The sequence below is a fragment of the Pleuronectes platessa genome, chromosome 18 (genome assembly GCF_947347685.1).
Source record: "Pleuronectes platessa chromosome 18, fPlePla1.1, whole genome shotgun sequence".
Lineage (NCBI taxonomy): Eukaryota > Metazoa > Chordata > Actinopteri > Pleuronectiformes > Pleuronectidae > Pleuronectes > Pleuronectes platessa.
This window is the reverse complement of record NC_070643.1, coordinates 9,115,736-9,141,235: the sequence shown is the minus strand read 5'-3', so window position 1 is coordinate 9,141,235 and position 25,500 is coordinate 9,115,736. Positions and strand designations below refer to the sequence as shown.

At 45.0% G+C, this 25,500-nt stretch overlaps 1 protein-coding gene across 1 annotated transcript in view; it reads right to left on the bottom strand.

Moving 5' to 3' along the window:
• csmd2 (CUB and Sushi multiple domains 2) overlaps positions 1 to 25,500 on the bottom strand; it is a 232,783-nt gene that overhangs the window by 64,641 nt on the left and 142,642 nt on the right. Inside the window, 11 exon segments of the mRNA XM_053446653.1 lie at positions 2,548 to 2,664; positions 3,829 to 4,023; positions 7,835 to 8,022; positions 8,149 to 8,287; positions 9,627 to 9,818; positions 9,998 to 10,200; positions 18,304 to 18,430; positions 22,609 to 22,800; positions 22,965 to 23,121; positions 23,732 to 23,901; positions 25,278 to 25,466. Of these exon segments, the coding sequence (XP_053302628.1) occupies positions 2,548 to 2,664; positions 3,829 to 4,023; positions 7,835 to 8,022; positions 8,149 to 8,287; positions 9,627 to 9,818; positions 9,998 to 10,200; positions 18,304 to 18,430; positions 22,609 to 22,800; positions 22,965 to 23,121; positions 23,732 to 23,901; positions 25,278 to 25,466 (1,869 nt within the window).

Below are 25,500 nucleotides of genomic sequence, written 5' to 3'. Positions count from 1 at the left end.
GATAAGAGACGGGAGGGAAAATAATTAAAATCACAAACTGCATCAAGCTCCCATCGAAATCTGAAATGTTTCCCAGAGAACGATGTACTCTGTAGCGTCCACATTCAAAAGATTATATTATCGTCTCTCTTCAAGCGAATGTGGATAATGCCAGCAGTTATGACAACACGACCAAATAGTGATATTACACAGGGAGATCAGCGGCTCTGTGTGGGTTCGATGGCTCGTCAGTAAGTGAAAGGCTCCGGCGATGACAGCCAATCTGTTCTACAATGTGCAGCCGGAGCTCCACTATGGCGCTCTCATTCCCTCTTAACCAACTCTCTCAGCGGCCGCAGCATGGAAATATTCAGCCCTTTCACATCCCATCTATGTCCGGCTTAGTGGAGGTGGATATTTCAGGTTAAAGAGCTGGAGGAAGAGGGTTGAGGGAGGGAGGAGGAGGGAAGAGGGAACGGAGGACGGTCGCTCTCCATTAACCGACCCTGACCTCTGTATTGAGAGGGAGAAAAAAGCTTATCAGGCTAATGACAAGCAGCAGCAACAGGAGATGTTGTGGGCTCTGCGCAACAATAGCGTGTTGCCTTGGGCCTGTGGGTCAATTTCCAGGAATATGCAATTGTGGAATTTAATTACTCCTATTACAACGCTCGCTCCGACTTCATCGAGTTGAAGTTTGTTGCCCAAAGGATCCAAGGACACAAATATGGGCGACCATCCATTGATAGAACGGCTGTTGTGAACGCTACATTCAAAAGACTGGGGTGAAGTGTGGCCCACTGGCCGGCTGCTGGTGCTGTTTGGTGTTTAACAATAATGGGACGAGAGCTTTCCCTCAAAGGACCGCTATGCTGATAAGAGACTACAAGAGAGCCAGAGGGAGGAGAGAGAAAGACAGGATCACAGAAAAAAAGCAAAGAAAAGCTTTGAAGTTTCAACAAGTTAAAGTTAAGATTTCCAAGACCTTTTTAAGACATAATTAATACAATTTAAAACCTATAAAAAGAACGACAGATATGAAGGTATATCAGAGTCCCAGAAGTACTCGGACTCCCCAATAACTTGGAAGGTGTGAAAACTAATTCTGGGTGAGCTGGAGCCTTTCTCCTCCTTGTCATTATATCTCCATCTTTATAAAACAAATCTTTCATCAAGTGATGTGTATTGCTTTTATTATCTGTTTCCTATTGGCCTTATTATTTTATTCTGATTGTTCACAAGGTCCATATTGTTAGTTGTGAAGCACTTTGTAACTTGTATTGAAAATAAACCCATATCCTGACATGCCTTCACACATTTTCTCTATTTATTATGTTGTGTTGTGTCCTTATGAGGTAAGGACACAACCCATTCTGTGAAAGACAGACAGTTTGAATACATATATTCTCCGAAGTTAAGGAGGACTGCAGAGTCAGATCTGCTTGAGCTCTAAACACTCATACCTATGTATATGTAGTTTTTGAAGCTAATGACATATATTTACATTTTTACTTTTGCCTCTCATTGCTGTCTTGTCTCTTGTCTTAGCTCGTGCTCTGTCGTATTGTTGTTCTTTGTGTGTGTTACTCTATAAACCCGTTTAAGTAATTTGCAAATGCAATTATTTTAACGCCATTTGTTTAATGAGTTTTCAGTACAACTCAATAAAAAACAACCAAAACCTAATTTTAAAGCACAACGCGAGTATAGTTAACATAATTAAGACCTAGATTAATGACTTTAAGAGCTATTACATGAATATCAACATATTCAAGACTTCCTTAGCCCTAAAATTCAGGTTACAAAATCTTGGACATTTTTAGATTGTTAAGGTGCAAATTGTGGTGAAGGGAAGTGAAAAATGTATCTTTTTGCATGTTCGAGCTGTGTCCAGCTTCTAGATAGTTTTTTTAACTCTCTGTATAATTTGCTGCTTCCAAAGTATCAAATCCCATATTGCAAGCAATCTGTGACCTTTCGGATGGAAATGCCAAAAAGTAGCAAAACTCCAGGCACTGTCTTTCTGACGCCAATTATTTGTTGGTGAATGTGTGTGTGTGTGTGTCTCAGACGGATATATTGGATGCCAGGTGTGTAACACAATGATTTAATAGGTCCACTACAGTAATGTGAAAGTGACTGTATGGCAATGAGACAGAGGTATGTGGGAAATATGTACCACTGTGCGATGTCACCACGCAAAAGAATGTGCAATAAAAAGTACTAAAAATTGCAATTTAAGAGGATGGTGTGGGTGGGAGTTTTTCACAGACTTGTTTTCTCCTACACATCCGTCACTGAGATTTTTCATTTGTGGCCCACAAACAGCACCTTTATTCTTTCTTTCATTAAATTCAGAGGTGGAAATGTATAGAAGTTAGCGATGCACTTGAGCCTAGTTCGAGCCGAATAAGGGTGTTTAGTGCACTGTAATAGTTGGATCTTAATTAAAGACACATAATTACCTTTACGTATAAACTCAAAGCCACAAACAAGCATGCACAATTAAATAACCTGCAAAGAAAAGGTGGAAAATCCGGTAACACAACGCTCTTTTCTCCGGCTTACCGTAATCCTTGGGCACGACCACCGAGTACAGGCAGGTCCGAGAGTTGCTGTAGTTGCCAGGGTAACCGGGAGACAGGACCACTCCCTCCAAACCCGAGTACTGTCCTCCGCACGGAGCTGGGGGAGACACACGGAGACGAGACATGAAGGGACGGGGCCAAACACAGAAGGAGGGTCCTGAGAGCCAACAGTGTGAGATTCCATTTCTTCCCCCCGCCTCCTGTTTTCCACCTCCTCTGTTCCATCACTCCGAAATTACTTTTCCTGTCTGATTGGGCTTCGGGTGGAAGATGTCCCTGGTGTTTGCCACGGTGAAATTGCAATGTTTTCCAAGTGTCCCTCTGGGTTAGGCTGTATGCGGTCAGGCCCGATTCTCCTCTACTGCTTAAAGCCTCCTCAAAATGGCCTGTGCCAAACTTTCATATGTGCATGTTTTTTTATGTATAAATGCATTTATCACTTCACCCTGTCAGAGGCAGATTGGGTCTTTTACCGGCGTGTGTGTTAGTGGCGTCGTGGGAGTGTCAGGGAAGGGCCAGGGATGACGCAGGTTTTGCCGTGAGTGCACGGAGCAGATATGCAAAATAAACAGAGCTGTCTATCCAACTGCGGATTAAATTAAAGCTGCAGCCTCACACCTATTAACACTCCCAAGGACTAATACCAATTTTCTTAAACGCACTGTGGGATACAGAGCCATGAAGTCATGGAACCTACTACCAACAGAAATTATTAATGTGAAACGTAAATGTATGTTCAAAAAGCAAATAATGAAACACTTGGGTACAGCATACTTGTGACACTAGAAGGTGAGGAGTAGTATTCTCTTACATGGTTTGCAGTTTTCGCTTCTATGGAATTGTATATATCGGTGTTTTATATCATGACAAAGGTAATATTGCATAACCACTAAATTTATTTTTGATATCTGTAATATTATATTATCACTATTGTTTATGTATATTAACTTTTGATATCTATAATGTAACACATATTTATAATGTAACGTATGTTTTAAATGTTTGATATTGGTATTTAATGTTTATTTTAAAATGTTTGATATCTGTATGTATGTCTTAAACGTGGACCCCACTAAAAGTAGCTCTGTCTTAGGGTAGAGCTAATGGGGATCCTTCTAAATAAACAAATAAGCAAAAGCCACAGATGCCTCCACACGTACCTGTAGGACATAGATCTGTGAGGAAACATGTGATACATCTATAGCCCCCCCCCCCCCCCCCCCTGTGTGGTTTGTACTCCCGCGCCACTGTCTGTGTTTACCGATGCAGATGGGCTTGGGCTTGTTCCAGCTCGGCTTGCCGTCTCCTCCCATGATGCAGGTGAGGGTCGGGTCTCCCTCCAGCGTGTAGCCGCTGTCACAGTGGTAGGTGACGGTGGAGCCCAGCTTGAGGTCGGCGCCCGCCCGCGTGCCGTTGCGCACCACGCCGGGCTCGAAACACGACTCCCTGGGGTTCTCTGTGGAGGGAAGCAACGCGGCGGAAAATCAGCGACAGAAAGGGAAACACAAGTTAATATGCAATGAGCTGTGTTTTTTGCATAAAGCTTGAATAGAAATATGCGGAAGGTTCCTCACAATCTCTGTTTTTCTCACTTCCATCCTGTCCTTTCCATTTTTTTTTCCTTTCTTTACTCTGTCGCTCTCTTCTCACAGTAGATATATCTCACTGACTGCCACTTTCCCCTCTAATCCTTGACGCTGTCCCCTCATCTGTGGCCGCTGGAGGTGCGTATGGCAGCAGAGACGGACAGGCAGCTGATTGAGAGTGGCACTGCTCCGGCCCAAGGTCTGCTGACTGCACACAACTGCTCCTCGCACAACACTTCACTGTGCAGTCAACTAGAGAGGACAATGCACATACGCAAGCTTTCTCTCTCTCTCTCTCTCACTCTCTCTCTCTCTATCTACCCCCCACACACACACACTGTATCCAAACCACATATCAATCACCCCTCTTGCGGTCGGAAGAAAGATGTCTCGCTCAATCCACCATCACATTGTTCTTAGGTGAGAAATGTGCATGTGAGGGGCTCTTCAATTTGGCCCACTTCACACTTTCCCAGCTAAAATAAACATAGGGAAAACGCCCAGAGCAATTGAAATTCAATCTTAAACGCGGCCTCACAGCAAACTCCAATATTGGATGATTTAATACAAACACATACACACACACACACTGGTTGAAGCTAGGCGAGTGTAATGTTGTCTTTTGTTTTCTTTTTGTCTGGAAGAGAACATTTTAAAAGCCTTAACTATCTCCACATAAACTAGTCAAAAGCAAACTGTAAATAGGTCACATTTTTAAAGCATTTTATCATATCAACCTAAAGGCCATGTCAGGAGTTTCGAGGTTGTTGTTTTTTTCTTTACAAATACATTGAAAGGGATTTTTCTCTTACATGTTTCTTCATTCCGCCATTTAGAAAAGGATTTAGTTTGTACCATCAACCTCAAACTCATGCTTTTATTTTGTGGCGCTACGCTTGCAACGATCAAATGTCCTTGGTGCTCTTAAAGCAACGCACACACTCCCTGCTAAATCTTCTGTTTGCATAGTGATTATATCCCCGGCTTTGCCTTATGAAAGTTCTAATCATTTATTCATGATGAACACGATGAAGCTTGATGCCTATATAATCCTAAACTGAGAGCTGGAGACTCGCTGACCAGACAGGATGCTGCCCTTCATGGCTGAGCAGTGTGCTGAGGCTGGCCATGTGGCCTCTCTGTCTCTCTGGGCCCTTTCATCGGCTGATTTAAAACTGACCCTCCCCCCGCAGCCGCCGACCATTTCACCAGCGCACCTGGCTGGAGACAGCGTGGCGAAATGGATGTAGCGGGTATTAGCTCGGAACTGAGCCTGGAGACAAGCTAGTTTTGAGAAGGTTGGTTGCCACGATGAAAATGGGTAATTTACCTAGAATGGCACATATCTCTGCCAAGGTCCAATAGTCACCTCAATAAACCATATATAAATCCACCAGATCCAGATTTTTGGACACAAGTCATCAATATCATAAGTCTAGTAAACATTTTCATCAATATTTATTAATTATTCTCTGAGAAATCCATTAAAAAGTAACAGATAACTTTGAATCTCGCAACGATGAAGGAGTTGAAGATAAAAATCTTCCCCCAGATCCACACTGAAAATGAGTTTTTCCCTGATGCATATTCAACATTCTTCTACTAAGTTTCAAATGAATCGGTTTGGTAGTTTTTGCCTAATCCTGCTAATTTACAAACAAATGCTGATGAATACAAAACCTCCCTGATGGAGGTTGACAGATCTCTTCAGCCCTGTGTGGTGAAATCTTTCCTCTGAATTTTTTGATAAAGCACAAATCTTCAGCTGCCCGAATTTTCCACCTTTTTCTTCCATTTAATTTCTCATTTGCTCAGTGAGAGAAAGGAGGGAGGAAGACGTGGACAGAGGAGGAAGGAAATGGATCATAGGAAGTAGCTCTTTCATTTTGCCACAAGACACAATGGTAAAAAAAAGTGAAAAAATGTCCTGATCTATTTCACATCCGTCCACCAAGTTTTGTATTTCCTAATCCTGCTCATTAACAGACGAACAAACGCGGAGGTAACAAGCCTTGCCCTGGCACATTTGCGAGAGAAAACAGACCAGAGACACAAACTCTTTGGGAAAAGAAATCCTCAAAGGAGTTCTGCTGGTGTCAAGCCGCGGCACCGCTGACGGTATTGGATTAGTAAGAGATGTCAGTGTGTGGGCGTCGATGTCTCTGCCTGGGCGTTCAAATGTGGCTCAGGCATGGAACCCTGGCTCCCTGCATGTCGCCCATTGAAGCCAGTCACACAGAAACACAAACACATAACGACTGCTTAGTTAAGAGGCTGACGGCGCCTCGGGCAGATTGTGTGATGCGATTTTTCAGCGACGGGCCGACCAAACGCCGGCTGTGCCAACTCGTCAACCCGCCGCTCTCCCCCCCCCCCCCCCGACCAAACGCAAACCAAAAACCTGCAGCCAAACCATGTTGTCTGTGTGAAGCCGAGGAGGTAACTTATGTATTATTTGGTTAGGCTTCATTAGTGTGGAGAATTGAAAGCGGGGAGAGGGGAGGGTTTTTTCTGAGCCACACACTGGGTCCATCTGCTCAACCAGCTTGGCCATACAGTATCACACACTGCAGTAAACAGTGCTGGGAGTGAGTTAAAGGGTAGACGCTGTAACGCGGGCCCCAACAAAAGACTGTGTGTTAATGAATCAGAGGGATGTAGCACAGGAACAGGTAGCTTTTCGAAAAAAAAAATCTTTCAAATGGCTCGTGTAGATGAAAACCCGTCTGGACGCCGGCCAAGAAACAAAGAGCCCGGGGTCGATCCGGAATTGGTTAAACGTCTGATACCTTAAACAGCTCTAATTGAGGCAGGGAGATTTAACAGTGTTCTCTCAAGCAGATCCCTTAACGAAGACGCTCCTGTCTAATTTAGAGCGTGTTGCAGCGTCGGCCTATTTGTCAGGGAAAAGGCTTCTAACATGCAGGCGCCGAGGCCTGAGCGGCTGGAACACATAAACGCAGATGTCTCATGTCTAATGCTCGCATCCACTGGCCCCCTCTGTAAATGCCTGTGATCATTCGGTGCCATGTGTGCAGAGCAGAGTGCCACATGTAAGCAAATAAATTAGAGTCCCCCCCCCCCCCCCCCCCCCGGAGAACATGCTGCGGTCAGCTAAGCTCAGACATGAGACAACAGAACGCTGTTTGCTCTAAGTCATAGGAGAAGCCCTTCTGTGCCTCTGCGAAGCACTAATCAAAGCGCTTAGGCCCACACGCTGGCAGCTTTTCATTTTCAGAATTCTCTGCGTTAGTCGGCTAAGAGAGGAGGCGCGGATCAATAGTGACGCCCGGGCAGGCCGCGGCACAAATGGCGGGGTGGCGATCGGGACGCCGCGGCGCCGACACCCCCGTTCTTTTCTCTGAAGCAAATTTCACACCAGTAATCTCGCTCGCCTTGGACCAGACACAGACAAAGTTGAAAAGGAAACAATCTGCAAGGTCGATAAGCAGCAGAGGGTAAATCCATTCTAGCCGTGCCAGAGGAAGATTTTTTTAAAACACGAGTTGCTCGGGGAATAAAAAACCTCACACTCTATTTAAAATTCACAATGGACAAAAAACGAGTGATTAAAAATGTAACGCATGCACACACGGACACACAAAATCCTGTTTAGTTTTCTCCAATTTAAAGTACTCCCAGCCCCCCCAGAACGCAGTGGTGCAAGCAAAAATAACCCACCTGTGTACTGCAGCACAAATCCATTGCTGCTTAAGGAGGCGTCGCTGCGGAAGGCCAAGAAGAGCGTGTTGGAGCTGCTCTCGATGCGCTCAGGAACGTCCGTGCCATAGAAGCTACCCAGTAAAGGGCTGAGGGAGTCCGGCCCGTCGTAGATATGCAGGAAGTCATAACTGGGCTCCAAGCTGAACCTAGAAACAGGCATCACATAGCATAGTGTAAGAGAGTAGTAATAACCGTATGCATGAAGTGGGTAAAAGCACAAGTATTGGGATTTGCAGGTTGAAAGCAATGATCCAAATGCTATTGGATCTTACTGGTTGAAGCTCAGAGCGATGACATAGTCCTCTGTGACGGTCACTGTCCAGTCGCACTCCCTCCCGTGTGGGTAAGGTTCAGGGTAGTCCGGGGACAGGATCAGCCCGCTAGGTCCGGTCAGATTCCCACCACATGGAGCTAGACAATGAAGGCAACTGGTTATAATTCAGTCGTTAATCCAACTTCAAATTTGAATGCTTTTGAATATAAAACCTAAAGCCTATTAAGCAAAAGATGTTGACTTAAAAGTTCTGATTTGCATCAGTCTGCCTTGTTCAATTAATTCTTTACATGCATAATTTGTCCTTTATTTTGATAGACCCAGGGATAAAGAAACAGGAAATGTTGTCATCATCGTCTTAAATTAAAGTGCACAGGCAGCGGGGCTACATCTACAAATAATCTGATTGACAACCAACTGCTGATAAAAAAACAACGTGAGAAGAAGAAACAGTGAAACAACAGGAACAGACGCGTTTGTGTTGGAAAACAGCCTCAAACGAACGGCTGGAAATACAAAGTTTGCAAATACATATGAGTAATTAACCCACATTATGATCTCCCGCCGCATGTTGTGTGGTGTCCCCGCAGGAAGTTGCAGCGGCAGATGCTTAATTGAGACGGAGCCGATGCCTGTTGTCGCCGGTTCCGCACGTTCTCACACGCGAGTGTCAGAGAACTGAACGGCCCGAGCACCGGCACCAAAAAAAGAAATGATGAAACTAATTCTGTTAAGCTCTAATTAAACAAGGCAGATAATTAAAAGGCCTCCGCTGCCACGGATAAATACGTTACCTTGTTTCGCGGCAACAAGTGAGATTGCATATGTCTATGAATAATATATAGGGAGACTGAAAAAGAGTGTGTCTGAGTGGTCTGTGTTATTAAGGAAAACGGGATAATCAGATCTCTGTCTGCTGCAGTGATTGCGGGGAAACGTCGGGGGAACACGGCAATCGGGTTTGCAACTTTAGATTCACTTAAGGAGTCTGTTAAGTAATCGTGTTAGGAATTAGCACTGTCTTTGGTAAAAGTCAGACCAGTGAGAGAGGTTAGATCGTTTTCGATTCCATACTTTATATGACAACTTTAACTTTTATACTTTGATACTTTTCTCGTACGTTCTCATACGTAATGAGTGAGCTCTATGCATCTTGTTATCTTGAAAGATTAATCTCTCATCAGGCGTTTTGAAATATGGCAGCAGTGTATTCATTGAACTTCCCAACTTTAACATTTCAAGACCAAAACACAAGTCTGTGGCATAAACCAAAACGTGGAAAACTCTGTGTGTGTGTGTGTGTGTGTGTGTCTGTATGTGTGTGTGTGTGTGTGTGTGTGTGCGTGTGTGTGTGTGTGTGTGTGTGTGTGTGTGTGTGTGTGCAGCAGCAGACATCTGACAACATCAAGTTCTGATCACAGTCGGGAGGGATCACGAGCCCTGACTGCTGACCGCATGCCGTGGCGGTGCGAGTACCTGTGCACGTGGGAGGGTCCGGCTGCCAGAAGTAGCGTCCGTTAATCTCCGTGCACGTGATCCTGTTGGCCCCCTGCAGGATGTAGCCAGGATCACACTGGAACGCCACGTGGTCCCCGGGCTCCCTGCTGTCCCCGCTGCGGGTGCCGTTGGTGGGCATGCCCGGGTCATTGCAGGAGGTGGCGGTGGAGACTGAAGGAGGAACACGGAGCCCAGTCAGTGAAAAGACATGGAAGTGATGCTCAGCTACAAGATTGATGAAGGAATATCGTTATCATAGTTCACAATTAAAGCGGCGAGTGTTGACTTCTCTCTCTTCTCTACACAACGTTCCCTTTGCCTCCCTCCCTCCCATCCTCCCTCCCCCTCACCAGAGAACTGCAGAGCGAAGCCCTGCTTGCTGGTGAAGAAGTCGGTGGTGAACTGCAGGCTGACGGTGTTGAAGGTGCTGTGAGCGTCGGGCGGCAGCATCGAGCCGCTTAGCTCCCTCAGCAGGACCCCTCCGTCCTGGGGCCCGTCCCAGATCCGGAGCACGTCGTGGACCTCCTCCGTGTGGAAGACCAGGAAGTGTAGACTGTTGGAAAGACACAGGAGAGACGATTCAGACGCCATGACAGCTGTGGGACAACACTCCCTCTGAGTTTGCACTTAAACCCAATCACGCATGTCCCCTCACAATTCAGCCTTTATAAGGAGCAACCTCTGGCAAACAAAAGCTGTTTATTTCCCCATAGAGAAAATAACAGTTGGCTTTGAATACCACCTCCTATTAGCTTGTTAAAGTTGTTCAAACTAAACGTTAGATCCTTTTAATGGCAGCTAATTGTAACCAGTACATAACAGTGTCTTCATGAACAGTTTTTATTGAAGAGGAAGATCTAGGCTCCATTTGTTCTGTCACATAGCGTTCGACTGGGGATTCAGACGGTCTTTGCTGGGTTTAAAGACTAAAATTAGATTTAATGACAACAACACAAAGAAGCAGAAGGTAAAAAACAAAATCACGATAATAAAAATATCCAGGCAATTTAGCAATACAATTCATGATTTCTAAAATATACAAGAAAAGGTAGTTCGAGCCAAGGAGGAGGAAATGAATGCATTACACGGAACTGCCGGGGATTTAGAAGAATCAATGCAAATAAAAGATGTGATTAAAGGAGACAATGAGAACAGAGGAAGCGCCGGGCCGAGGACAGAGGAGGGAAACAAACAGCGTTTGAAGTGAATCACAGACCAGCTTTGAATGGATGCTCCACAGTGTCAGTCAAACAGACATGTCTGCCACGGCATTTAATAGTTTCGGTCTAGACGTCAGGAAAACGATGCCGTCAAAGTAACTTCCCTTCACTTTGTGCCGAGACAGCTGTCAGCCAGCTGGTAGTCCACTGGATGGGAAAGGCACTGCCGCTGTGTACATGTATGTGTGTTTGTGTGTGTGTATGTGTGCGTGTGTCAGCCTGAGTGCAGTGGACTTCTAATGTATTGCTTGAAATCATATATGTGAGTTTGTGTAAGTACTCGCTCTCGACAGGCTCAGCAGGACTAAAAGTACAGATGGTGGTATTTTAGACAGAGGGTGACGTTGACATGGAGCGATTTCTGAGCTTCTTTATTCTTTACAAATACATATAAGACATGATACAAAAAAAACAAACATGCAAGCTCATTCAAATGACATCTTTGATATCTTTCTTCCCTCTGAAACACAGATCAAGGCAAGTCTTGCGTGCTGTCAAACTAAAAGAATACAGTGGAATGCATTGAGATGAGTGCGCGTTCAAAGTAAAGAAAGCACTTGAGTGTGTTGAGCTGTATCCACCTGCTTCACACGGAAAGAAGGCATCAATCAAAACACGTGTTTTTTTTTTTTCACAACACCAAAGATAACTGATGATTCAATGATTCTCTTGTGTGCATTTAGTGAGAAATCATATCAACACACAGGTATCCAAATATTATGGCTTTTGTGCTTCCATGGTATGAGCAATCATATCCACTGTAGTGAGTTTTAATGAAGATCTATGATGGAATCAATTCAGTTAGTAACTCAAAACACTTTCCTGAAACTCTCCCTCTTTTTTTAATACGATGCAAACAACCAGAGATGTTCTGAAGTTGCTGTTATAATATAATATTATTATAAAACACTTATACAACTTTTTTAATCAAATAGACCTTAAGTTCATACTTTGAAATAGACAAGTCTGTAAACCTCTGTACATTCTAGTATTGTGTCCACCAGCTCCAGCTCAGCTTATATAAATCTGTCCAGTGTTCATTTACTCAAAAGTCCATTTCACATTCAATGAGTTGAATGGTAATCTCTTCCCCAGTCATCCAGAGGAAATCATGGCACTTTAGTTGCTGTTAGTGTTCATCGCTCCACACACATACACACACAGAGCCTTGAGCCAGGGATGATGCAGAGAAGAAACAGCAACCCACTGATACGTCGGGTTTCAGCAGCGCGTTCCCACCATCTCTGCATAATTGGTGTCAGACTCTGATTTCCATACCGTCTGATGTGCGAGCTGCAGCCAGGGGCTACCCAACCATGTGCTGTGCGTGTGGATACTGTAAGTAACCTACTTGACAGGTCCTGTCGCTGCGCTCGTGAGCGAAGTGCACGGAAAAAACAAACAGATGCCGACAGGCGATCCAGCACATCCACCCAAATGTGCACTGATAGGTGGAGTTAAGAGGTGTGATGCATTACACACTCGAACATGAGCATCCACGCCCGCAAAAGGGGCAGAGGGAGCAGAGACATGCGTGCATGCAGTGCACACATTAACCTCCTTATCTGTGTGAGGCAGCGCAGCACATGTTTCCAACATTCATCATACAAGCGATAACGTATATCATAATCCAATTCATTGTAATCGCCTCCCTGCATACAGCTCTATTGCTTATATTCATGGCAGCAATGAAGATGCCTCGCAGTATACAGTTATCATTGGAAGCTCAATAAAATCAGTAAAACTGCAAATGGAAAGCAACATATTACTAATAAATAGAGAATATTGGAGGAGACGGAAAACAGAGCAGGCATTATCTATTTAGATATCCTGTGTATGCTGGGGGACCCCACACTCGAATTAGAAGTCTCACAACTGTGTTTTCTCTGAGGCGCAGAGAATCAAACCCTGAAGTTTGTGGTCAATTAAAAGTTAGAGAAGAAAATAAATGTGTTTGTTTAGAGTGGTGGCAGCATTGAGAGTGGATAAAAAAAATCCACTCAGTGCTTTTAAATGCAAAATACAGGTATGGATAACACATCATTCAAATGGGTCAGGGGGCAGCAGCTTTGAAAATTGGACAGGATCAAAAAATACGATTGCAGGATCTGATAAAAATGGAATTATTGTAGTAATAACATACCATAGAGCAACAGGTAATCTGCAGTCCTAAGAGTCAATAAAGTCAATATAGGCAATTTATTATAAGTATAACATAAGTCCTGTTGAACTACAGAAACAACACGATTAAATTTCCGATGATAGTTGTGGCGGTGACCTCATAACGTCCGAGTTAGCTCGTGCACTTCCACCAACCGAAGGTGATGCTCAGACCCTCCCACCCTGTCATGTCAGCGCCTTAGGCAGTTAGATGCTTGTTATGCAAATGCTGATATGAAACCCTCAGGTGTGAAGCCCCCTCCTCCTACGCCCCACTTCCCCACACTTTCACAGGATTTGCCAGCATGAATAAAACAAAAACAGCATGTCTCCTAATACATGTACAGGTGTGTACCATCCTGCAGAGAATATGAATGTGCATATGTGCAGCCGGCGTGCTCACATGTGTGTACGCACTCGGCATTGAGGGTATGAGTGAGCATAGAGAACAGGCCTGGGGATTTGCATGAACAATGTCGGAGTCGAGCTCCAATCACGTGTATGGTCAATGCAGGCAAGCTGAAGGGTCTCGTGTTCTAATGGAACTTTCATGACCGCCACGGCATCATGTTCTATTCACAGATTTGAGTGTCGACGGGAGGATGGAGAAGGTGGGTGGAAAGAGGAAGGAGAGCACCAGGGAGAAGCTGAAGGAAACCCAAAAACATGACCAACGTTCATGGCCGCTCGGCCGCCCGAAGATGAGGATGATGGCGGGAGGATAAGAGGTTGATGGAGAGCAGAGGAATCTCTGAAGCATGGGGGGGATGTGTGACAACCGCTCGGATGGATTGGATTGCAATGGCTGCATGTTGGGATAATTGGTTCCTTCTATACAGCATCTTAATGGCGTATCTCTCCTTCTCACTTTGCAAGAGCGAAGGCTTGGGAGGGCGGCAGCGGTGAGATGATAAGAGTGAGAGCAGGAGGGATATGAAAAAAAAAAAAGGATGTGGATTCTAGCACATATAACTCATACAGGAGATGTCGGATGCTCCCAATCCTCTCGGGTGGAGATGGAGACCCCGCTGCCATGGCTACCTCTAGATCTTGCGTGGAAGAGAGGGGGCAGCGCGTGTGTGCTAGAGTTCACAATTGTTTAAAAGCTTCACGGATTGTCGTCAAACTTCATTTCAGAGGGACAGAGGGAGAGCAGTGAACGCTTCCAGTGGGGAAAGTCGATTCAGAGCTAACTCCTGCACTTAAAGCAAACGCTTTGGGGGGTTGGGTGGGCCGAGGGGGGGCAGGGGGGGGGGCACAAGGGATGAATTAAACAACAGGTTGTTTTGAATAGTGGAAGTGCTGCACGTCTCGCCAAGGAAATAGGAAATGTGGCTCTCGGTGCTCGGTTAACGTTTTGCGGTATCATAGAGAGGCGTGTTTTGAAGTTTGCGGCAGAGGGCTCTCCTTTACACTTGTCCCTCTTTTAAGGAGATAAAAGAGTTCAATCAAGTGTCAGGGGAACCGCTGCGAGGCGGCCGGGGAGGAGAGGGATGGAAGACATTACTCAGGCCTCTTTTGACTCTGCCTCAACTGTTCTGTATTCAGACGAGGGGAATAAAGAGAAATTGGGAGCAACGAGACTCTCTGGCATGAATACAGAGCAGTGGAGCTGCGGTCACGAGTCCTGTGGGGAGCCTTCACAGTAGGTGTGTGTGTGTGTGTCTGTGTGTGTGTGTGTGTGTTTGAGGATGGTAAACAAGTGTGTATGCTGGGGTGCTTGTGGATGTGTGTTTGTGTTTGGGATACGAGGGGATGAGGAAGAAGAGTGGGGTTCGCTTGCAGCCGCCCGCTCGTTCCCGTCTGATTGAGATCGCGTGTTTGAAGTCAATGTGACGCTGAGAGGCGACCTCATCACTGTGTGCGGATGTGGCCTCTGCGGGACCGTCCCAGTGGGATCATTCATCAAGGCTGACTTAGACACACCCACACCACGAGGCCTTAAAACACACCGAGCAGAGCAGACGGTGTTCCCGACGTGCGGCGGCGGCGGGTGGGCTGCTTCTCTTTGACACCTGCATAAAGTTGTGCTCACGGCAGTTCTTTGGTCCGTTCATGTGCTGAGAGGCACATGATGTAATGTCGGGTAAGCTGTGCTATCATACGGATAAAAGACAGTTCCCAATTACTTTCTGGCGGCGAGACGTGTAAAAGTGGGAAATGAATCAGAGAAAAAAAAGCAGAGGTTAAGGACACACACAGTAATGCATTCAAACACACACACACATGAAATGGATTTCCCTATACACATTTATGTGCATATGATAGCGCATGACAAATGGACTAATGGGTGTTGAACTGAAATGGGAACATGGTGTATGTTTCTCCTGAAAGGAAAAATCCACCTCAAAAATAATGTTGTTTGTTTTTTTTTAAATTGTATCTTAGAGCTGGGATTTTGTCATATATTTGGACAATTCTCTCCTTATCTCCCATTGGGTTTTACAGCTGATATTCCCATTAAAGTTGATGTCTTCAAAGAAAACACTTGTGCTCCTGAGAGGCAATTCCACTGACCAAGAAATGTATTAGGAACAATAACAGTACTGTATGTACTGTCTCCCTTTGCTGCCAGAACAGCCTCAGTTCTTTGCGGCCTGGACAAAGTTGGAGACTTTCCATGTTGACATGACCGCCTCACATAATTTCTGCAAACAATAATCCCTATCACTATCCCATATCCTCCATTGATTCATGCTACTGATGCCAAAACCCTGGGTGCCTCATCAGAAGAGGCTACGCATCTCCAGAGAGTGGTTACCGGAGTTACCGCAGCCTTTCTGTCAGCTCCATCCAGTCCGGCCATTCTCCTCGGAACTCTCATCAACACCTTTTCATCTGTAGAGCTGCATCACTGAATGATTCTGTAATTCACATCATTGTAGGTAAAACTCTAGCAGCTTCAGAAACACTCTAACCAGCTAATCTGGCCCCAGCAATCAGGCCATGGTCAAAGTCATTTTTCCCCACTCTGATAATAAATGTGAATGAAACCTGAATCTCTTGACCTACCCTGTATCCGCATGATTTCATTGATTGCTCTGCTGCCCCATGATTGGCTGATTGGATCATTGCCTGCAGTGGTAAAAGGTGTCCCTTGAATAAACGGCTTTATTGTGAAAAAACTGTGAGTTTTTTTTTTAAACATTTAAATATGAGTGAAATATGTACTGGTTTAAGTGTGGACTGGATGTGTGTGGAGATTTGAAAAAACAACAAAGCAAATCAATGAATGAGGATTTATGCAGCTCCACTGTAATGTACTCCAGGAAAAGTTCCACCATGCACCTTATAATGATTTGTCTCTTTGAACAGCAGTCAGTCTAAACAGCACATGCATTATAGACCCCACTTTATCACCACATTCTAAAACCCTGCAGCTCTCAAATAAGCCACTTGCTTAATGCTAAATACCAATTTTTAGATGAATAAATATGGCTTCATTGTGCAGTGTACCGTGTGCCCTAAATCCCTCATTTGATCTCTGTAGGAGTAACTACTCAATGTTCCATTGGTGGAATGGATCATTGCCTCCATTATCATCCCTCTTCCTTTTATCTTGTTATTATCTCTTTATGTCTGCATTCCACTCTCTCCCTCCCACCCATATAGTTCTGTCAATAACTCAAACAGCAAACCAGTCCAAAGGCATTTGAGTTGTCTTCTGTCGCACGGCACGACTCCTGGTCTCCGGCAGACCCAGCGTGGTTTGATTAGTGTGCTACCTTCATCTGCAGCATCTGATATACAAGGAATCCCTGAGCTAATGCATTGCAAATTCCACTCAATAATGAATTTGCGTGGGTAGGATCAAAGGCATGGATATGGAGCGTACCTTGCAGAGGAAAGCCTGGGACCCAAATGCAGAGAAGGCACTAATGAACCTAAACTAACACTCTTTGGGGACCTGGGAATGTTAGATGCTCGCGAGACAACATCCACACTCAAGTGCGTCCATGCAGATGAGCCAACATAAATGTATAACGGATCCAGGACTATGTGGTGCAGTGACCAAAACCTGTATACAGTGCAGTCCTAAAGTATTTGTATATGCATTGTGACGTTTTGGACCTAAAAAGTACCTGAGACAACCGAATACTAAAGAGAGCTGCATTTAAAGCATCACAGAGCTTGAAGCACTGAAACCAAGAGTCTGCTTCATTCTTCACAACACTTGTGTCTGAGAATGACGTCTGTAGACACCACACGTATGTTGTGAATACATAATGTTCAATTATGAATGTGAAAGTTAATCCAATTTATAAGAGGAGAGATTACAGCCCTCCCGCTTAAACCATCTATTGTGTTCTTTGCCTCTTTCACACGTTTCGGCTTCGACACATGTACTCAAGGATTTAACTGCCATCTCTGTGAGAGCACTGCGCCCGGAGCACAATCCCTTCGAGTACACTTTACATGTGAGTTCTGTCCCCTGGAAACCACAGGACGGAACGCACCAAGCAAATATTTGCAATCATTAATGGATGGACTGTTATTGGTTATTTGATGTATGGATTACAAAATAGGAATACACACAAGCATGCAGAGGTTATGCAAATATCGTTTTCCCGTGAAATTCATGAAAAGTCAATAGTTTAAAAGCTGGACTTGATAAAACACATTATGGAGGATCAGCTGACTGTTACATGACATGATCCCATCTTCTCTGTAGGGTGAGACCAAACAGGAATCAACATCCTGTCACAGCCCATGATAACACTCAACAAACTACAATACCCCAAAGTCTTCGAAGCATCCATAGATTCCACAGGATGCAGTTTGGTCGATGGACCGCTGACTGTTTTGCTGTGATGCCACTGTAACTCTGACTCTCATGAGCAACTAAAGCAACTCTACAAGTCCAACTCGATATATATGACGATAAATAAAGATAATGCAAGAGCACAAACTCGAGAAGATTAAATTGGCATACATTTCATCAAGTTCATGAAAGTAAAGGCTATAACGTCTATAAGCCAGAGTTTGCTTGGGGCACTCTGACTTTCTTTGGTGGAGTCTAAAAGCTGGAGGCTCTAATGTGGCATTTCCCCTCACTCAGTAGTAACTCAACCACTGGCCAAACGCAGCTGACCGAAGATTGATTACACAGCAGCCTGTGAAAGTGATGAATACCACTGCTAAAAGGGGGGGCTAAATTGGAGGTGTATTGAAAGGTGGTAGATTGAAAGAAAGGCTTGGGGGGAAAAAAATCTAAAAACAGTGTAATCAGGAACCTAGAAAGCATGGAAAAGGAAACAAAGGAGTGTTTCTCAAACCTAATAGTGCTCCCAGGGGCGGCCTCGATGCTCCACATGCAGTGCAGGTTGTGCTCATAGGGAGCTGGATAGCCCGGAGACAGGATACGACCGGAAGGCTCGTCCTTGATGGTGCCCCCGCACTCCGCTGGAAAAGAGAACAGACAGAAGAGATTTACTGAGGTGAACAAGCAGAGCGAGGGAGAGCAAAATGAAAGCTCATCAATGTTTCTTAAAGTCCAATTAATAAGCAGATAGGGCGAGGATATACCAGGAAGCGGCATACCGGGAACTGCATCGTGCCACTTCCAGTAAAGGGCTTCACATCGCTTTCCTCTCATCGTTATTAATTACTGACATAGCAGCCATACACTCAAACATGATGTGTTCTTGTTTGCATCTGGAAAGGAGAGAGCGCAGCCAACTCAATACACTTTAATATATATATATATATATATATATATATATATATATATATATCGTTTCTTGGCTCCGCGACGGCGAAATCGTCATCTCAACGATGATCTCATCTCGTTGCCTTTGAATACTGATGGACTCGTTGACTGAACAACACAACATCCAATATATCAAGTCAGGTTCGGACATTCCGACGCCTGCGCCGTTCGGGCGCGGAACAGATGCACGGTTGCCTGTAATGGGAGCTGATATTAGTATCTACTGGGCAATGTGAAAGGGTGATATTTCACAACAGCACAGAGGAGGAGTTGTCATGAATCACCAGAGGACACAGAGCATGTTTGCCGGTGTCACTGTAGTACTAGTAGTAGTCAAGAGGATGGTTAGAGTCTCATTTCACGGTTTAACAAGGACCCTACGAGGTACAATCAGCTGCCAAAATATTTTGGCACAAACCGTTCAAAGAAGGGAGGGTTCCTTAGCCTGAGGTGATGAATTGCCATCAGAAATGATCTGACGCTGAAAGGCAATTGTCAGGCCCCCTTCAATTATCCACCTAGCGCCCTTATCCAAAAATGTGAATGGAGAGAAATGTGAGAAAAGGTTCCTCGACAACATCGGGTCTGAAGTGTTTTCGTTCGCACTCCGAGGCCATCTCAGCTGACAGGAGGAGGGGGAGAGTGTTGCTTTTCTTGGCCCTGAGAGGAAAATAGCTCCTTCAACAAACGGGAGAAGAAACGGAGGTCTAGGAATCATAATGATGATGATGGCGATGACGACGGCGGTGAAATCCATCTGTGTGTCGAGCGAGCTCTGTACCCAAACACACACACACACACACACACACACACACCTACACAGACAGACTGGCAAGAGGGAAGTACAGGAACCAACTGAAATTACCATAAAACACAGACAGGGGGTTCGACAGGGACGAGCTGTTGTTTACGTGCACGGACGTAAACATTTTGACACCTTTCACTTAACAAACGCCCGTCCTCATGTCTGCGCTCTCTCTTTTGTTTTTCCTTTCCTCTTTTCTCCTTGTCTCTCTCCCTCACCACCATCATTATACGTCTAAACAGCGATAATCACCGGAGTTGGCCTCCGATCATTTTTGCTGTCAAAGCATAAACTCCTAAAACCTCACACGCACCCACGTACACACACACTCATTGTAAACAGAATAAATGTTTTGTTCCAGACACTATTTTAAAGAGATTTGCTTTAACTGCCTGAAAAGGAAGAAAAGGAGGACGACAATTTGTGTGTTCAAATTGGCCTCTGAATGATGTACAAATGCCTTTAGTCTTAAGGTATTACTTTATATGGGTATTTTCTCTATATTTATATTTGTTAAATTAAAAGTTGTTCCATATTAAAAAGGCAAATCAAGTTTTCGTTTCTAAGCTCTAGCTGCTTAAGTGAAACAAGTTCATCCAACTGATGACCCTTAGACCCTTGAGAATCATATGAAATGTTGGTTTGACATAAATGCGTGGAAATGTGAGGTTATTAAGAATAAACATTTAAAAGCAGTTAAATGTTTATTCTTGACTTTGGTTGACTTTAAGTGTAAATAAAACACAACCCTGTAAACACCTCAGTGTCCGGCCTGCTCAGGGATTCAACCCTGCAACTTCCCTCCTCTGTGACTTTCAGGATGTGAACCCTCTCCGCTGTTTTCAACTCAAAGTCCATCCTCCTCCCTCCCTCCCTCCCTCCCCCGGATGCCACACCACCTTTCATCTGCGTTCACTGGTCCCTGCTGCTGGAAAATAATCCCACCATTACAAATTCAACCAGTCCCGAAATTCACTCTCTCTGCCGGGCTATCATCTGCAGAGGAAGGGGCACGGCGAGGACAAACGTGTTCGGAGATACGCAGAATGCCTGAATGTTGTTTATACCCAGACATGAAATTACCTGTCAGTCTGGGATGAAAGTGGAGCCGAGCAATATTATTCTAATAACCTTGGCTGATGTTACAGGGCACCGTTCGGCCCGCTTTCCTTACCGAGCTCCCGACTGGTCTCTGAGAGTCTCTGTCAAAGATGTCACCGAGCAGCAGAAGACGCAAAAAGATTAAAAAAATTGCTTTGGGTTTGTTACCATGACTCCACATGTACCGTGTTCATGGTTGTAATCATTCTGGAAATAAAGCTCGGCAGGTTAACGGGGGATGAACTCCACACATCAGATTGAGGCACCGTCTCTTTAACTTTTATGGACAAATGTTTGATTTAGAGTTAATTGCTGAAGTATGCTCAGCTCAGAGAGGTCAGGGTTAAGCACCTGCCCATGAGCGTGGGTGTGTTGCTCATATAAGAAATGTCAGTATAGTAAAACAAAAGGGGGGGGGGGGGTTTGCCTGCATGATGCAATATGAAGATGACGAGCTACGCAGCAAACAATCATTTCTGAGGAGATAATGCACTGAATAAGGTGCTGGGAAAGCAACCAAATGAATATCCCCAAAATAGTAGCGCTAAAAAAAACAATCCTCATAGCTCCTTTAAACCTGCAGCGGCGTATATTCACATTGTTGCCGGAGAAGGAACTAGGTCAGATTATTTTTTTTTTCTTCACAAAGGAAAACGGGTTTGGATTAGCGGTGATGTGGCAGACAGTAAAGCAACCGCTAACGAACTCTGTATTGTAACGTTATACAACACTGCTATTTTACATAACCTTACAAATGGATGGACTTTAACATAACACAATCCCGGGCAACGAAAAGTGCCTCGGGGGACGACGGCTGATAATGTTGCACTTCGGGTATAGACAGTGGCTTTGCAGGCTGAGACAACGTCTTACGTTTGTCGTGCACTGATGAAGTACGACTATTTTATTTTATCCTGAGTCAAAATTTTGCCCTCACTAAGCACAAACAGCGATTCTTTGTGTAGGTTGTTTCGGTTCAAGTCAAATTTTGCTTGATCTCTAATAAAAGCTGTCTGCATGTCTGGTCAGAGACCCCTTGTCCCTCGCCTACAGACTCAGCATATTCTCATGCAGTTTAGGAAGTTACACTTTACAGAATTAAATATCAATGATGTAGGTACACGGGATGGTGCAGAATAACATCAACATTACATTCCATAACATCCCATAAGGCACCTGACATTAATACATGTAGTCATGGACCACAACAAAAATAGTTCTGCAGCACTTTACTTGAGAATTTCCAAGTATGCTAATTCACACTTCTGCTTCCCTACATTTCTGTGACAGCTTCAGCGACTCATTAGTTTGACATAAAGGATTTTTTTAAGACAAAATGCACTATAGAGCTGGATGAGTTGTTTACCATCAAACTAGCGACAGTATGGAAGCTCTTTGGGGACAAGCTGGCCAGCTGCAAGATTAAACTGCTGCCTACGTGTTCATGGATTTGAATCATAATCATAACAATGAATATATATATATAGTTTATATATGTATAAAACATATAAACCTTTTTCATTTGGGTCATTAAATGCCTGTTTACCTTTCAAATAACCTACACTCAACATCTAAAGGTTAGACATAGTCCAACTGTAATGGACATTTGACAAACAACACTGACGTAACTAAGGAACTGTAATGCAAGGGCCAATCAGCAGCATCCTGAGCAATATTAGCAAATAAGCCCCTCCTTCAGCCAACAGCAGGGTCACATTTTTCAAACAAGAACCCCAGAGGATACTCCCACACTTCCGTCCGGACTTTCTCTGGAGTATGCCCCCTCCTCCAGAGAATCTTTGCTGTGTTCTCACATGGGCTCATTCGGACATTATATGGATTTCTTTAAAGAGAATGTCCGCAGCCTCTTACTTGGACGTTTGCGTTCTCCTGCCGTAGTAGGAAGGAGATTATCAAGAATTTGGTACAAGTCTGAAAGCAGCTTTAGAAGAGCATCTGGCTCACCAAAGCAGATTGGGAGGGGGCTGTTCCATGCCCTCCTCTCCCCCCTCAGGCAGGTGAGCGCCTCGGGGCCTTTCAGAGTGTAGCCCGGGTCACAGCTGTACGACACGGAGCTCCCTGCAAAATGACCTTTGTCCTCCTTCTTGTAGCCAAACTGGGGGACACCTGGGTCCTCACACTTCACCAGCTCAAAACCTTGAGAAGAGAGTGGGACAAATAACCAAACGAGTATTAGGAGGGAATCGAAGAAGAATGCGTCAATGGGATATTTATGTGGCAGAGGAAACAAGAAGACAACAATGTATTAGCAAGATTGGCTGTAAATATGAAATGTAAAGTAAGGTGGGTGCATTACTCACTGGTGAAGTGCAGCTCAAAGCCTTTACTGTTGTTATCTGCGTTGCTGATGAACTCCAGCCACATGGAGCTGGAGGTGGAGTTCAGGGTCGTGTCGAGCATTTCGCTCCCTGTAAACAGCCCCAGCAGACGAGCGTTGTTACTGCTGCCGTCAAAGACCTGTGAGGGAGGTGGGGGGGGGAGAGAGAGAGAGAGAGAGAGAGAGAGAGAGAGAGAGAGAGAGAGACAGAGAGAGAGAGAGTGTGGGAGGAATTAAGATGATCAGTTACGCACACATAGAAACGCTAACCAGGCTGTAAACGCACAAGCTGCTTCTCAGTTCGGGGGCCGTATCCTTTGCACGCTGCATTTGAAGACCGATCCTAACATTCCATCCCAGAGAAACGCAGCCTCCGATGGCTGGTTCCTACCTGGGTCAACCGATCCCAGGATTCATAGCGCTGCATTGCACAAACCGTTTTTCAAAGAGGTAATGGTGCCGGCAAATGACGAGACGTCCGGCGATTGAGTGTCACGCTTCAACTCAACAGAACAGATAACGTGACGCATGTTTTTCCAAAATCAAGTGGCTTTAAAACTTGCTCGTCATGTTCAAATTCACTTCTGTTGCTAGGCAACAGCATTCAATGCAAGACGAGCTGTTGACGCCTGTCATGGAAAGCATGATCATCCCAGACCGTCTTATCTCGGTTCAACCTCCCAAGGACGCAGCCCCTGAATTGACATGCAGCTCCGGAGAGAGGGTATATCTCTCCCCCCACCCACTCACTTTGAGCATGTCATCCTCCTCCAGCCTGAAGTCCCGCGCCCGCAGCTGGATGCCTTTGCCGGGCTGCGTCTGGATGGAGTAGATGCACTCGTGATTGTTGCCATAGTAGCCGGGGTAGTTGGGTGAGAGCAGCACCCCTTGCATGCCCGTCACGGATGAGCCGCATTCAGCTAGAGAAAAGGAGAGGGAGCGTAGCAAGAGAGAGACAGAAGAAGAGAGAGGAGGAGAGAGGACGGGAAGAAGAGGAGGAGGAAGAGGTGGTGGTGGTGGTGTTGGAGAGAGCAGAGGACATGTCAATCGCTATATGTTTGAAACTCGGAGGGAACTTATTCATGCCGTCATGCAGAGGGAGACGGGGGAGGGGAGGGAGAGAGGGGATGTGGCCGCCGACTGCACCTGAATGTTGAGTGGCACATCATCATAATCACACCGGCAATCTGAATATGATTAACAGTGTTGTCGGCTCGGTTTGAAAATCACCTTTTTTTCCTGAATCGAATCAGGGAGAGAGTGACAAAAAGCGAGGAGGGTGGGATTCCATAGAAAACATATCAGAGAGAATTTAAATGACCACCATTGTGTGCAGAATGTGAGCTTCAACGAGGGCGGCGGGGTAAGATGAGGTAAGGTCGGCTCGTGGGGGGATGTATAGAGAGGTATCAAGTTTCTGATATGAGGCTGACTATAGTAGATGTATGAAAAGGAAGAAATATGTCATGACTGTCATCCTCTAAAGGTCTGGATTCATCTGAAAACTGAACGCTACAATGCTATAGAAAGAAAAACGAGGCAGTCGAGTGAATGCTAATACATTTTTTTGCCGTTTTGTATTTCACACCAGCGTAAAAACTGGAAAAAAATATGAGAAAAGTATCAGGAGTTATTAGGTGTGACTTGAAAATTTGTATCAATTCAACTGTAATTACTTGTTTCCGACACAGTGTTGAAAGCTCAATGCCTCCAAATGACTTCCTGAGTTTAAAAACTAAAAAGAAACTAAAATATCCCAATAAGGTAATTAGAAGTAGCTCAGTGCCATTTCCCATTTGCAACAACTGTAAGTGTGTTAATAAGCACGTCAATCATCATGATACTCTGAGCTTCACCTACCATTAGAACCATTAGGATGAATATATATGGCTACATATCCATCGCAGCATCAACACACTGACCCAAATCATTGCAGTTTTGGTCAGTGATGTTTTTCAAAAGGCGCCCGCAACGAGCAGCGTCGATAATTAACATGTTTTCAACTGCTTAATGTCGTCCTCATTAGAGGTGCTGCTCTGTATAATTTGGACAAAGTCAAAAGGGCTGATTCTGGGAAGCTATCCAATGAGCAGACAAAAAAAAAAGTGGGCGTACGGGAGGGATGGTAATGAGGAGGATTGAAAAAGGAAATGCCTCATCGTCCAAATGTTTTTTTTCTGCATGTCTTAATGAGCGGGTGTTAGTGAGAGGGGCCGGTGTGGTATAATTGTGATGGAGACCTCAGGGGGGGAGTGGGGGGGTGAAAAAAGCCAAAATAAAGCATGTGACCACCTACCAACACACCTTGGCAGAGGGGAGCTCCACACCCGCCTCCTGCCCCCTAAGCACACCACCCTCGCCGGGCCCTCCAGACGGTACCCTGGGAAACAGGAGAAGATGAGGGCGTCGCCCACGCCGTACTGCAGGCCCTTCCTGGTGCTGTACGGCGGGATGCCAGGATCCTCACACGGCTCCAAGTCGTACTCTGGCAGAAGGAAGCGAGTGTGAATGCCCATAGT